Below are 15445 nucleotides of genomic sequence, written 5' to 3'. Positions count from 1 at the left end.
CGTCTGCAGTTCCTCACAGGACGCTGCACGGGCGCAAAGCTTTGGATTTCTTTAATTCAAGTAACAAAAGAAGACAACACTTTTCCTTCCAGCTTTCAGATGTCTCAACACTTCGCTCTGAGCTACAGACACATTCTGTCCTTTGCAAACTTTTTGAGGTTTCAGACCCTAATTATAAATCAAGGAAGGAGAACCTGAATGCACCACGAGCTTCAGTCTGTGTAAAGTCTTACTAGATGGCTTTATGTGAGGAAGAGGACGACCTTTGTCTTGTGAAGGAGGCAGTTTTTGTCTTTAAAGTCAGACGCAGCAACGTATTTATGTTTCTTCAGGGAGGTCAGAGGTCAACAACAGTTTGGTGCCCCTGGAGAGTTCGTGGAGGATTAAGGCCTTCGCTCAGAGACGTGTGGAGAAGATAAGTTAATGCCAACGAGGAATGCTGGACTGGTCTCTGTAGGAACAAACCTACGTAAGCGTCAGTGCCGGAAGTCAAAAAAGCAAATCCTTCTGTTGGCCTCTCACTCCTTCATTCACTCCTTCATTCACTCACTCGCTCATTTATTTATCCACTTCCTGATTCATGTACTCCGCTCCACGGCTCTCGTGTCGAGTCCTGGACGTGTTTGCAGAAGAAGCCCACAAGCCCATAAATCCATGAGTCAGCCGCAGCCCATCTGCTCTTACATAACACTCCCATAATGCAACAGTGCCTGCCGCCTCGGTCTGATCCTCCATACGTAAACGATGAACACGCAGATCTGAATCCCAGCTCTCTCCCGCCATAGAGAAAAAATTCCTGAACTGTAAAGCATCAACAGAGTTCAGAGCGGGTACTGTGCATTAAACCACGTGCCAAAACTCCCAGCAGGCTTTGTGTTTCCACATCAGGTGTGCGCGGCAGCGGAGAGGCTGCAGCGAGGGTTTGAGGCCCAGACGCCATAAAAAACTGAAGCAAAACACATCTGCTGCTACAGTAACACGGCGCACACAGTCTGAGCTCTGAAAACAAACAGGGATCAACCTGACGGCTCGACTCGACCCGTTTTAGAAGAGCTGATGCTCAAAAATGTTCAAAAAAAGAATAAAGGAAGTTTTTGCTACAAAAAAAAGAAATGTCTGCTGTTACGTAACGGTGAAACTTTTAATTAAGACCCTTGTGTGCGGCTTTTTGAGACAATTTCAACTTGAAGAGAGATTCTGGTGAATTCTGGTGAGTCGCTGAGGTGTTTCTGTGTCCTCGGATCAAACGAGGCGGAGCGGCTGAACTTTATATCGGCCTCAAAATAAAAACTGAACGACGACAGAAAAGCAGAGCTGTCATTACAAGAGAATCAGATCTAAAACTGTCTCCAAGGCTTTTCCAGGACCTGCAGGAACACTGAGGCTGTTTTTAGGAAACCAGACGGAGAGTTCAGATGATCTCAACGATACCGAGAAACCACACACACACACACACACACACACACACAGACACACACACGTACAGATCTGCGACATCAGGAGCTTTTCAGTTTCTTTACATTCACTGGGAGTTGGCCTGCAGCCCGGATCCTGTTTCTCGCTAATTATGGACAGAAGTTAAATTGTAGCGACGCAGAGTCTGCAGGGCTGCCGTCAGGACAGAGGGAATTACAGCACATCACTTCCTGTCACAGCCGTCAAAATAAGAGTCCTACTAAGAGAGGTTTACTAATGTGGCGTAGACATAACGAAGAAAAAGGGAGCGGGGAGTAGCTGGGGACTAGTTTTAAAAAGGAAAAAACAACAAAAAGAAAATACTCAGTGTGCTTATGTATGTACAGCCGGCCATCACTGGATTACTTTGATACTGGAGAAAACTTATAAACATGATTTTTCTAAGGCAGTTCTGCACAGAAAAGCAGTGTCTTGTTTTGAGGATTTCTCAGCAGACGTATGGAGTCATCGTCTCCTCTGGTGATGTCTCGTAGTCCACAAAACATTTCTGGAGCTTCACAGTAAAACAGAGAACGTTGCAACTGTGAAGCTCCAGAAATGTTTTGTGGACTACGAAAAGGCTTCATTAATCCCACAACAGGGAAATTCACTTGTTACTATTGTTGTTATTTTTGGGTGGACTGTTCCTTTAAAAACTCAAAAATAATGTTAAAAAGTAGATGAAGACAAAAAGTTTTCTCTTTCATTTATTGATGTCCGTCTCCAACTGTGTTATTAAACTCATCATAGCTGTGTGTAAATCTGATGAACTGCCTCCAGTGATGTCACTCAGTGGCTGAGTTGCATTGTGGGTAATGTAGGCACCAGGTTTTAAAAAGGGAAGAAGAATGTGAGGAATCAAAAGGCGACATCTTTGATCATTTGTTTGTCAACTGTCCATAATGAGTCCAACAGTGTGTGGACACTGGGCAATGTTAGACCTGGGGCCTACATTACCCACAATGCACCTCGGCCACTGAGTTAACCTGAAAGATAATACATTCATTTTGAAATAATACATAAAATGTGTGTTTACTGCGCTTACCTCAAACTGTCTGATTTAAAAAGTCATACTTTTAATTTACCTTTATAAATATTATATATTAATATTTTATTTAATTATTCTTAAATCTCTGTAATCCCTGACATTCTTTGGTAATTTGTATTCTTGCACTTCTACAGAGATATATTTTATATACATACATATACATTTATATATATTTTTGTTTTGTCAGATTCCCTTCAGCTGTGCACAGCTGAGTTTCAACAGGTTTTCTTTCTTTCTTTCTTTCTTTCTTTCTTTCTTTCTCACTTTTATTGTGAATCCAATCCTCCTATTTTCCGTTATTCTCTCTCTCTCTCTCTCTCTCTCTCTCTCTCTGTGTGTGTGTGTGTGTGTGTGTGTGTGTGTGTGTGTGTGTGTGTGTGTGTGGCGCACGCTGCTGTCTCCAGGCTCTGCTCTCCAGGCGCCTCCTCCTCCTCCTCCTCCAAACATGGCGCCGGCCCGCAGCGCTGCTGCTTCCCCGACAGACGACGCAGAGAGGGACAGAAGGAGGAGAAGAAGAAGCGGGCAGCAGCTCAGCCCGAACGCGTTTTAAAAACTCCTTTAAAACTAACACAACTTTAACTCTCTTCACGGTTTTCTACCGGAGACTTTACGTGACGCTTTTTTTTTTTGGAGACGTTTACGCGTCAGGCTGTGCGCGTAACGGAGAGCCCACCTGTCCGACGAAGGTAGATTTCACTCCCGTTTTCATCGAGGATGTGAATCTCCCTGATGTATGTGATATAACGGAGCAGAGCGGGCAGACAGACGGGTAACTCGGGGTCAGAGCTGGCTCTGCTAACAGCATGTGCAGCCCTGTGAGGAGCAGAGACACAGCGGCTGCAGAGGACTGAGTCTTTCCAGGGAAAAGAGAAAAAAAAACAACTTTTCTCCGCTCTTCCACACGCAGAGGATGGATGGAGAACATTCAGCGCTGTCAGGGGTGGAGAGGGAGAGAGAGAGGCTGCCACCGATCTACACCAGCTCCCCTCCTGCAGTAAGACAACTCATTCATGCTCCAACACACTGATTCATGCTCCAACACAGAATCTGTCTTTGTTCGGTGATTATGTGGAAAACTGCATCATGATACTGCTACTTACTGAAAGTCATCCAATAATAATGTGACAGAAATCAGTGCAGCTTAACACGTAAATCCTGAATCATGTTGACACGATTCACTGAAATGATGATCACAAGCAGAAACAGTTACATTTATGTTGATCGCTGCTTTTTAAAACCAAGATTCATTTAAAAACACTGATTTTAGAAAACAGAGATAGAAATAAAAGAATAACAGTCCAGTGGATATTAATTAGTGATAAAGACTAAATGATGCTTGTGTTTTACTGCATATAGAGTAACAATATAGAGCACACTACTATTTTATTTGTTTTATTTTACAGTTTTGCATCCATACAAACACCTCAACACACAACTGCATGTTCCTCACTTGATCCCAAATGATTTAATAATAACTAGAGCTGGAAAAAAACATTGATATTATCATCATCGTGATATGAGACTCTTACATTTTGGATATTGTTATATCATGAGATGTGCCTGTGATGATGTCTGTTCCTGGTCATTTTCTGAACTTAATCAGACTGACAGACTTCATTAAATCCACATCTAAACATCTAAATATTCTCATATTTTGTGTAGATACCAGTCATCATATTGCACTGTTACACTAATGTATGATATTGTGTAATATCTGTAATATCCACGTCCAACGTCCGAGCATTCAGAAGGAGTTTTTGAGGAGATATAATGTATAATAGCCTAAATATATTGCGATATTATTTTAAGGTCATATCACAGGATGGCACAACATATCGAGACCGTCATAGATCATATCACCTCCTCTTGTTTAGTTTAATTTTACAGCAGATATCTATATTTGTGTTGAAACATGCGGCGCTCTGAGCAGATTCCTCCGACAGCTCGACGTACCACAGTCACTGCATCGCGACTCCTTCTGGTGTGAACTTAATCTAACACAGATTAAAGTTAACTTGTTTGTGGAGAGTTGAATCCTTCCTGTGAACAGTTTAACTGCTGTCAGACAGTTCGGCCTGTCGTCAGTTTTACGTTCGAGTGATGACACACATGGACGAGCTGCAGTCAGTGTGTGTGATGAAGAGGCGCTCAGCTGAGAATCTGTTTCATCTCAGTTCACGTCACAGTCTGTGGAGTTAACACCCTGATGCAGTGAATGAATATGTGATAAATAAGTATTTTATTTTCTTCAGTTAGAAAGCTGTCGTCACGTATCGTTCCAGTTTTGTCCCTGATCATCTTTGATAACTGTAACTTTCTTGTTTCTGACGGGAGTTTAGTCTCGCAGTCAGGTGAACACACACACTCGGCTGTGAACCTTGTAAAAATGTATTTGTTAATGTATAAACTGTATGTCTGACCCACGTACACTCACCTATCACACACACTCAACAGTGGTTTTCTCCTGTTGGAAAAAGTGATGCCCCCGTCTTATATAATGACTCCTGACATCAGCTCTCCAGCGGCGTGTCTGATGATGTAATCGTCGTGTTGTTTGAATGCATAGCAGTTAGCTGAGAGTGTTTATGATCGTGTTTTGAGTTTTGTTCTCGGTGTCACTTCGAACCAGGCCGGCTGCTGGGTTTGGTTGATGTCATCTCCATTGTGTCAGGGAGCAGGAATGTGCAGATCAGATGGTTTTGACCAATAAACAGTCTGTCACTGCTCAGACCGACTCCGCTTGTGTCTGGAAATGCCATAAAGTGGCTGCATGCGCTCTCCCTCTCTCTGTGTGCTGCTTCCACTCATTCTCCGGTTCTTCCTCAGAAGTCTTCTGGCCCCTCGAGCTTGGATCTGAGGAAATTCAGGCTCAAAGGTTGGATAGAAAAAGGTCTTAGTTACAGCGGGCTGTCATTGTATCGCAGACCAATAAAAATAGAAGAATTGAAGACAGCTGGCGCTCACTGAAGAGTCCGTCTGTTTTCACCTGGACAGAAATGAAACCGCAGCTGCTGTTTCTGCACAAACCTCTTTTTCTTAACCAGATTTTCTCCAGACCTCCGAGAGTTTGATGAAATAATAATTATTTAGTTCCATTGGATCAATTTAAATCAGACTTAACTGGCTCGACAGACGATCATGAATTAAACTTTCTCTGTTTTTTTTCTTTTTTATTAACGTCCTCTCGTTTGCAGAATGCAGCCTGGTTGGGTCTGCAAAATCAGACGAAGGAAAGCAGCAAATCTTCACATTTAAGAGGCTGGAACCAGCAAATGTTTGACATTTTTGCTTGAAAATGGGTGAAACAATTCAAGGATTATGAAAATAGTTGCAGACTTGTGTCAGATAAATTGATCATTCGTTACAACTCTACCAACAGCTTCAGTTTTCCTTGTCTGTGCAGTTCTAGTAGAGATAAACTTGATGTAATATTTCCTCATTTGTTGGTTTAAGGTCCTTACATTCTGATTGTTGGCAGACAGACATGCAGTAACTCAGTCAGATCACTGTGCTGCAGCTTGTTGAGACTTACTGCACATTCCCGCCTTGAACCTGTCTGTTTGTTACTTTGGTTACTGTGCGTCTGACCTGAATGCTTCGAAGCTTCTACCACCGCCGTGATAACTGACGTCCAAATCTGTAAATGAGTAACTGAGGAGATGTTGCATCAGCTGCACCGAAAAAGTGGAAAAGTGTCGAATCCTTCGAATCAGTCAGCTCTGCTGACTAACGACTGACTGAATCCTCTAACCTGCAGATCCCCGAGCCACAAAGTTAACAGCATCATCAGATATTCCCAAATAAAACATGAGAGGGTCGGGTCGTCTTCTCAGGCTCGCTCTCTGATTCTCCCCGACTGTTTGGTTATAGATTTCAAGATCGTTGATTTGTTGAGTCTCGTTCCCAACTTGCCAAACACCGACCTAACAACCCAGTGTGTCAGTATCTGAACAACCGAATCACAATCGGACCTTTTAAAATACCTCAGCTCTGCTTTGATACAAACACACACAGTCACTCGATAATCTGCAGGTTCTGATTAGAGTTTAACTGAGAGGGGGAGGAGGGTGTGTGTGTGTGTGTGTGTGTGTGTGTGTGTGTGTGTGTGTGTGTGTGTGTGTGTGTGTGGAGCTCCTCTCGGTGTGGTTTCTCTCTGGATGACAGCATTTCCTCTCAGACTTGCAGAGTTGGACAGAACTGACATCACAAGACTCACTGAGATAAAACTGGCTGCTAAAACTGTTCATTGGAGTCAGATGTTGACCAGCAGGTCGTCTGTGCTCTGCTGTATCAAGAGAGACCATGAGAAGAAGTTCCCGTTGGCGATATGTATATTGAGACCAAACTATAACTGATCTGGATGTGACCGTCACCGTCTCTGCTCCTCGCTTCTCAGAGATGCACCTGTCAGTCAGCCGGTTGTGGGCGGGGCTGTGACGGTGATAATGAGAGAGAGCAGAGAGCGAGGTGGCCGTTCTGTGGCTTCACCGAGAGAGGAGGGTCATTTTATCATTTTGCAGACATCACTTATAAGTGAGAGGATGAAGCAGCCACAGCCAGGCTAGCATGCTAATCTACAGCATTAACCTGCCGAGGTTCAGCAGTTACACTGACGGTCATGTTCGACATCTTAGTTCAGTTCGTTAGCTAATAAGCACTGAACATAAAGAACAGTTAAAGCTGATGAAAATGTCATTCACACACGTTTTTATGTTTAAAAAATACAGATGAAGAGAACTCACTCATCTCAGACATGGTCAGCTGATCTCCAGCTCACAGCTGATAGGTTCACGGTGTGTGGACATGATGTGTATATTTAACAGTCTGATGTAAACACTGCGACACGTGCAGTTCGGACACGGTCGTGGCGTCCAGATGAACATCACGTAGATCTTCCTGTGATTCCTCTGATGTCGTTTCCTCTTAATGATTTCAGTGGATCCGTGTCTGTATTCATGTATTCACTCTGTTCTGCGTGCAGATCGGCTCAGTGTCCTCACAATGTGTTTGATCCGATGTGAATGAAAAAAAAACCTGTTGTATCTCATTAACACTCTGGCAGAGAGACGAGGGGCTTCTGTCCAAACTCGAACACAAACACATGTGTTTGTGTACTGGATGTGTGCGTCTGTTGTGTCATAACTCCTCCGAAAACACAATCTGTCACAGACCGTCTGAGGTTGTTGCTTCAGATACAAACGGCCCTTTGTTTTCTCCCTATGTTGGCGTGTGTGCGTGCGTGTGTGCGTGCGTGCATGTGTGTGTGTGTGTGTCTCTGTGTGTGTGTGTGTGTGTGCACCAATGCCAAGTCTCATTTCTTTGGAAACTGATTCATTGTGAGCAGCCGATTGAACGTCTTCCTGCTCCTTCTGTTCTGCAGCCCCTGAACACATCACGCCTGGAGTGTGTGTGTGTGTGTGTGTGTGTGTGTGTGTGTGTGTGTGTGTGTGTGTGTGTGTGTGTGCGCTGCTGTCAGGAGCGGCTGCTGTGCATCTGCTGATCTCTCCACCTCCTCTTCCTCTGCCTCCACCTCTCATCCCTCCTCCCGTCTTCTCTCTCCTCTCCATCTATTCTGTGGTTTCTTCTTCCTGTCTTCTTCTGTCTCGTTTCTTCTTTCTTCTGTCCTTCCCTTCATGTTTTTCTTTCTCTTCCTTTATCCTCTTATTTTCACCGTCCTCTCTCCTCTCTCATCCTCTTCTCGTTTCTTTCACTCTCATATCCCCTCTTCTTAGCCTCGTCTCACTTTATCCCCCCTCTTTTTTTTTTTTGTTTTGTAATATCCATTTTCTCCTCCCTCCTTTAAATCCCTCCTTCCTCTCCTCTTCACGTCTTCCTCTGCTGGCACTCGTAGCTCCTCTGCAGCTTGCAGAGACCTGAAACCCGTCTGAACCACCAGGAGAGACCAGAAGATGATTAATGACACTGAACTTTTTATTAAATTTCATGTTATATCAGTTCCGTTTTGGTGATATTGTTATTGTCTGTTCATGCAGCTGAAAAGTCTGGATTGATTTAAGAAGTTTCCATTTCTGGTGAGAAAACATCGGCTCAGTGGATTCAATCTTAAACTCGTTCGCTCACTTCAGGAGACGTTTTGAGTTTTAGATCTTTGTCAGAAAATTGTGAATTTACAAATCAGCAAAAGTTTGACATCCCGGCCATTTTCTTTTTTTCTTTGTGTCGGTAATAAATGTTCCATATTCTGAGCTGCGGCGTCTAAATGGATTTTATTTACATTATTGGCTGATCACCCAAAATTGGTCCTCCTAGTCGGCGCCTTGTTTGGTAGTTCGCTGCCGTCAGTGATTGAGTGTGTGTGAACGTGTTTCCCTCACAATGTTTTCTAGATAAATGTTTTTCCTCTCTCTTCCTCGTTGTGATGATGTCATCTTCCCGCACCAGGGTTTGGGGCGAGGAGCGAAGCAGCCGTTTCCGTCTCTGGGCACCTTCATCTCCACACTGAGCCAGCGGAGGGACGCGGGGGTGAGGAGCTTGGCCGGCGGCATGACGGGCACCCTGACCAGCACCCACTGGATCCGACACGGTGAGTTCAGTATCCTGGGATCAAGTGAGTGACATCGCGTGTGGACCGCGTGGAGCCCAACGAGTGCAGTCATCTTGCAAGAGGTGCAATGATGGATGATGGGGGTCAACAGCCTCGTCCTTGTTCCTGCTCTTATCAGCTCTTCTTATCTTCAGATTGCTCATACAGAGAAAAAGCAAACAGAAAATCAGTCCCAAAAATGAGTCTTGGAAATTCTTGAAACAATTTGACTGAAATTGAGAACACGCTGAGCAGTGGCCTAATAAATAATGACTTGATTAGACGGGGAAATGTTGACCCGAGAATTTTTTTTATTATTATTCTCTCATATTTGAGTCAAGTCAACTTTTCAACTCTGCCCCTCCTAGTGTTTCCCTCTGGTATTACTGTTGGCACCCCTCTCGTAAACACAGCGTTAGCAACTTGGCTACTTTCCAAAGTAAAAAAAAAAAAACAACTGTAAGAATCCAAGTTTGTCCTAGAAACCCTGTGAACACAGTAAAACAGCTGGTTGTATTAATAAGTAGGCGTGTTTTGTAGAAAGGATGCTGGTTTTGAAGCGTCTCAAGTGTCGGTGGTGAGAGGAGACACATGTCAGCAGGGGAACAGACTTTGACACAACACCGGAGCGCTCTCCATCCGTTCGCTCTCCCTCTTCACCTTCTTCGCCTCCTCCATCATCAGGCTTCTTTAGTTTCCACAGTTATTCACGTCGCTTCACCGTCACTCAGGGATAGTTCCTGTTCGGGTTGTGCAGTGGCAGACGTGCTTCATCCGTGCAGTAATCTGACCTTCATTTTTCTGGGAGACATTCAGCCCAGTGGCAGACCGAGTATCGTAGTGAAAGTGAGGTTTATAGGGAACCAATCTGTACACAAAAGCTGTCATTTTTCTCCACACAATGCTTCGTGTCTTTGTGCAGCTTTTGGTCTTGTCAGTTTAATATTTGTCCTGAACCCTCTGCAGGGAGAAAAGCTCACAGAAACATTATGTGCAGTCGGTTCTTTCTCTCACCCTCATGTCGTCCTTTATTTGCCTCCGAGAAGTTAATTTCAAAGTTGAGTGTCGTTAAACTGCAGTTTGAGTGTGTGTTGTGTTCACTGTCTTTGTTCTCGTTGGAGACACTGCGGTCTCCGTCTCTGTCTCGGATGTAATGATGTGTTACTTCCTCTGTTTACAGTACGCTTGATGTATGTACTCAGACTGTGTTTATGTTGAGCTGCGAGCGACAACACTGGAGGCAGAAACTCGTTTCTGAAATGGAAGAAGAAGAAAAGCTGTTCATGTTTTCCAGTTGATGACCGCGTACTTTAAAATCTCTTTAAAAATCATCGGGTCACGTGTCTGAGCAGGTCGTTACAGCTCTTTCAGAGGACGGTTCAGGTCTCAGTTCAAGCTTGTCTTCTCAATTTTCTTTCTTTTCACCTTCACGGTTCAAAAAAGATTCAAGAGCTGAAATCAAATCAGTGCTCGGAGAGTTCAGAGTCTCTGCTGGACGGTGTTTGGATATTCTACCTTCTCAGCATGTTTCAAGAAAAATGAAACTTAATTTAAGTTTAATTGAATTTGTTTTTTTCCTGAGTAGGGAATTTAATGAAATCATAAAATATCAGTTATGAATGGAGATGACAAACGTCACAGTGATTTCACATTAACGTGATATAACTTCCCGTTAAAGGCGAGGTTATTTCTGACTGCCGTGAGAATGCAGACCCAGCGGAGCTGCTCACCAGCCCGCTTTGTCACCACGGCTACTGATGCCAGAATAATTATGCAAACCTCCGCCCCAAATGAAAACCATATGAAAGTGAAAACACTCAACACACACACACATCAGATAGTGTAGCATTCCTCGGGCCCGTTGCAGTCGTCCAGCCCGTTTGGATAATCACCACAATTTGCTGTTTCATCTGTAAAGTATTACAGGAGGTTTGTATTTCCTTTTAATATTGTCAAATAGTGTTTTGTGTGCTGTGGCTGAGCTGAGCAGAGATCCATCTGAGTTTCATTTCAGGAGCTGAGAACAATAACACCTTCTCTAGAAACGCTGGCATCAAAGTGCGGCTTGTTGTGGAAAAAGATTAAAGAACTTTATCGATCTCAGCAGGCGAACACTGGTTCTCCTTCAGACGTCTTTAACTTCTTCGGTGCTAAAAAGAAAAGGCTATGAGTTTTAGTGTAGGGCTGATCTCAAAGCCCAAAGATGACGTCCTCAAATGTCGGTCTATGTTGGATGCTGTAATCTTCTTTTTTAGCATCGTGGAAGCGCCACGCTGGTGCAGCAGTGTAGCGAGCAAGAGCAGTCCATGTGAACGGCTGGTCGCGGGGGTTGGATGGATCACATGCAGGAATTGTCCCACGTGTGACCAAGAGTCAAGATTGATTTGATTTTAAGTTATGTTACTTAAATGATGATATGTGAGGAGCGTAGTTATTTTAGCCCAAAGCATAATCTTTTCCTAAACCTAACCAAGCCACAGCCATTTCACGATGAATGTGTTACTGCCAAAGCTGAAGGGTTAATGTAGCGTCAGAGTTTGGAGCTGTAGCTGCCAAATATTTGACAGGTTGGGAGTGAGAACGTGTTCACAAGGTCCAATATTCAGAATAATAACCAGCTTGAACAAGTTTAGTCTGAATCAAACAGGTTTTAAACCTTGTGGATCAGGTCACTCTGTACCTGACTGTGGCCGCTGTTTTTAAATTGAATAATTAACCCCAATGAAACAAGGACCAACCAATCTTTTAATAATATTAAACCTTGTCTGTGAAGTGTTTCGACTAATTAAATGTATTTCATCAAATAAACATATTCCTTTTAGTGAGAACAAACTCCTCATTTGGTTTCCTGTCATGTTGTCGTGACCGTTCTTGGTAAACAGCCCATCTTCAGTCTGATGTCGGTGTTCTGCTCCGCTCTTTAAAACCTCAGCAGGAACAATAACGTGAATTAATGTATGGCACTCGATGACAACACTTGTCCTCTTACCCGTCGAACAACAGGAACAAAAAAGCTCTGCTGGAGTAAACTTTGATGATGAGAGGGGGGAGGATGTCCTCCGAGGTCTTGAAGGTGACTCTTCTGATTAAAGGGTGTCATGACAACCGAAGCTTGTTGCTGTCAGGACTAAATTGGATGACACACAAGCTGACAAAGCTTGGGTAATTAGGAAGCAGTGAAGGAGGACAGGGGGAGGGCAACGGTGCAAAGATGGAAGGATGAGGGTCAAGAGCCTCCTCCTTGTTTCTGCTCGTATCAGCTCTTCTCGTCTTTTTTTTTCTTGTCCTGATGGAGTCGTTGCCAAACTTAATCAACATCACCTTTCCATGTGCTGCTGTTAGTGGAACGATTAATTAATACACGGCCAGATGCTGTGAAACACGTCAGATTTTCGTGCTCCCCTGATGATGACTCACAGCGAGTTTTGATGATCCTGTTTCTTCTGGTGACACCGCCGTCAGAAACACGTGTTTTTCCATGATGAGGTATCTTATTGTAATGTCACACGAACAGCAGCCTGAAGCATCAAAACACTGCAGTTCCTCGAAAGGCCACTTGAAGCTCAAGCAAGTGAGTCCCCGTCAGAGCTCATGTTAAGCAGAAATAAATATGTTTATAGCCTGGTCCAAAAAACGATTTTACTCTCTACAGCTCATTAACACGCTCGTGACAACTGTACAGGGGTGAATTTGAATTTTTTGGAGAACGTTTAATGCAAATATCAGACAAATAATACGCCTTGCAACTCCACCGTCATGTACTCTAACTCTCTCTTATTTGACTGCTGAATGGAGATGAAATGTCCTTCCCTGACTTTAAACAACGCATCCTTTTCATTTCCTCACTCGAATCGAGGGTCGAAGGACAGAGGGTGTCGTCTCTGTACAGATTGTAAAGCCCTCTGAGGCAAACTGTGATTTGTGAATTTGGGCTATACAAATAAAATTTGATTTGATTTGATTTGATTTGATATTTTTATGGCAGATTTTACATTTGAACTCATATTTACAAACTCAAACACTTCACGATGATCCCGTCATCATTCATCCGTCTCTCCGCCTCTGTTCTCGTGTCCCTTTCATCTTCTGCTTTTACAATCTGTGCACGCCCCCACACAGAACGAGCGAGCACCCACAATGCACCTGGACAGGCCCCGCTGGTGATATTGTTACTGTGGAGAGGGACACAATAGCGGGCTAATTATAAACAGAATGGATGGGTGGTCAGACGTGTGGGAGGACGGGTGAACATGTGTGTGTGTGTTTCTGTATAACACAGTGCAGTCTGGCCTCAGTGATTACACACTGAATGAACTTAATGTGTGTGTTTGTGAGTGTGTGTCAAAGCATCATGAGTGACATCTTTCTCATACTTTCACTGTCTGTCCTTTCTGTTTTAGTCTCGCTGTATATTCTCTAAGTCTTCACGTTTCCAGAGAGGAACAGTAAAACTAATCTCTGTTTTCGAATTTTTTTCATCTCCCTCATCTTTTGAACGACAGCTCTGCTGTTAGCAGTCATCAGTACTTTGATGTGTCAAAGTGCCGTCTACTCGATTCTTTGATTCATTTATGAATGAGTTCTTTAATTGCTTTTCATCCACTATAAATCCAGTGAGTCTGAAACATGTTCTCACTTGCCAAATGATAAACGTAAATGAATTGTTGGGATGTCAAGAGATTTTCTACAAATATAACAAAAATAGCTTCTAAAACAACTTAACAACCCTGGTTTTAATGCGTGGTTTATTGTGCCTCTCACTCAGGGAGAGAGCTGCCTCCGATCTGCAGCGATGTTCGTCAAAAGCAGCGGATCTCCATCGACACTCTGCCCCCGGAGGTCAAAGCTCCGTTCCCCTCCGACCCGATCATCCCTCTGAGAACCAAGACCACCAAAGAGTTTCAGTGAGTTTCCAGTGTCTAAACAGGGATCAAACACATCGATACTGTTTCCTGTTGTTATTTTGCAGCCGGGTCTGGTCTGTTTGTTTAAGCAGTGTGTGTTTGTGTGTGCGTGTGTGTGTGTGTGTTGTCAGAGAGGACATGGATCGTGCCGTCCAGTCGGGCGACTGGAGGGAGGTCCGGGAGTTTTACCTGACCACCTTCGAATCCTTCATAGAAATCAACGCTGCCTTCAAGGTAAATAAATTGCACACGCACACACACACACACACACACACAGAGTCTGGCTCTCAGCTGAAGGCCTGTTGTGAGAAAGCTGTTGTAGATGCTGTTAAAATTTCCCCAGACGCCATAACTGTTTTTACGATGGGAAAGCATTTTTTTTCCTGCTGTTTTCCTCCGTTTTTTCTCATGCTCTCTCCGTCTTTGTCTTTTCTCATTGTCTCCCTCCTCCCTCGTTCTCCCAGCGAGAGGCGAATGGATCGTTTAACACCATAGACGACTCGGGAGTCAACGCCAAGTTTGTCAACGCTGTTTACGACGCGCTGCTGAGCACAGTAAGCACGCTGCAGTGAGAACACACCTACAGATACAAACATCCAAACACCAAAACAAAGAAAAAGTACATCCGCAGCGTACCGACTGACATTTAGGGAAATATCAGCTACGCCCCTCCTCAGTGGGACTTTTCAGGTTGGAATTTTAACTGCCATCACTCACCTTGTGGACATTCGCAAAGAGTGTATGATCATGGTCTTTTCTGCAAGGCAATGCCCATTAAACGTACTACAAGGCACTTTTAAGTGGTTATGAAACAGTCTCAGTTTAATACTGATGCCTCATCCCCAGTTCCTACAATAAATGCTTATGTATGACCACACCACATGGTTAGGGTTAGGAAAAGATCACGGTTTGACTTAAATTACCTGTTTTGGTCCCAACAAACGTGGCGGGAGATGAACAGAGGTTTTTTCATAAACACCTGATTTTGTTGCAACAAGCACAACTTCTCATCAAAAGTATATACAACTGGAAATTGTCCTGAGTTCTCCTTAAAATGTCCAGTGGTTTCTCACTTATAAATGTTGAAACGCAGTCTTGAACTGCGGTTACTGGCTTGGCAACCTTCCTGCCTATAATGAAGACATATACTCCTGGGGAAAGTTGATTATTACTGAGCAACTGAGTCTGTTAGTTGTAGGTTTATGTTTAGCAGCTGTGGTTATAAAAGAAAAATAGTACTAAAAAATAAATTGCGTCTTTCTTTAATTTGCTTCCAACACAAATAGACACTCCAGACAGAGTCCGTGGAAACACTCCTCGTAGCTGATGTAATGACATTTAAAAAGGCGCTGTTAAAGAATATTTTCCCTTCATTCATCAGCTCAGTTTAGTCAGTGAATCTCAAACCAGCGGAGGATCTTTTCAAATACGAAACACTTGTAGACACTTCTTCCTCTTCTTCAGTGACCTTTCTGGTTAAGTTACGGTTAGATA

General features: G+C 43.6%; 1 protein-coding gene across 1 annotated transcript in view; it reads left to right on the top strand.

The window, feature by feature from the left end:
* The first annotated feature begins 2937 nt into the window (after positions 1-2937).
* Positions 2938-15445, top strand: part of hectd2 (HECT domain containing 2) — a 46640-nt gene continuing 34132 nt past the window's right edge. The window contains exons 1-5 of the mRNA XM_084374712.1: positions 2938-3497; positions 8906-9047; positions 13813-13951; positions 14083-14185; positions 14416-14505. Coding sequence (XP_084230838.1) covers positions 3414-3497; positions 8906-9047; positions 13813-13951; positions 14083-14185; positions 14416-14505 — 558 coding nt within the window. The 5' untranslated portion in view covers positions 2938-3413. The remainder of the gene's footprint in view (positions 3498-8905; positions 9048-13812; positions 13952-14082; positions 14186-14415; positions 14506-15445) is intronic.

The sequence above is a fragment of the Pagrus pagrus genome (assembly GCF_965226575.1).
Source record: "Pagrus pagrus genome assembly, chromosome: 15".
NCBI classification, from domain to species: Eukaryota; Metazoa; Chordata; class Actinopteri; order Spariformes; family Sparidae; genus Pagrus; species Pagrus pagrus.
Note: the sequence above shows the minus strand (reverse complement) of the source record. Positions and strands in the feature narration are given on the sequence as shown.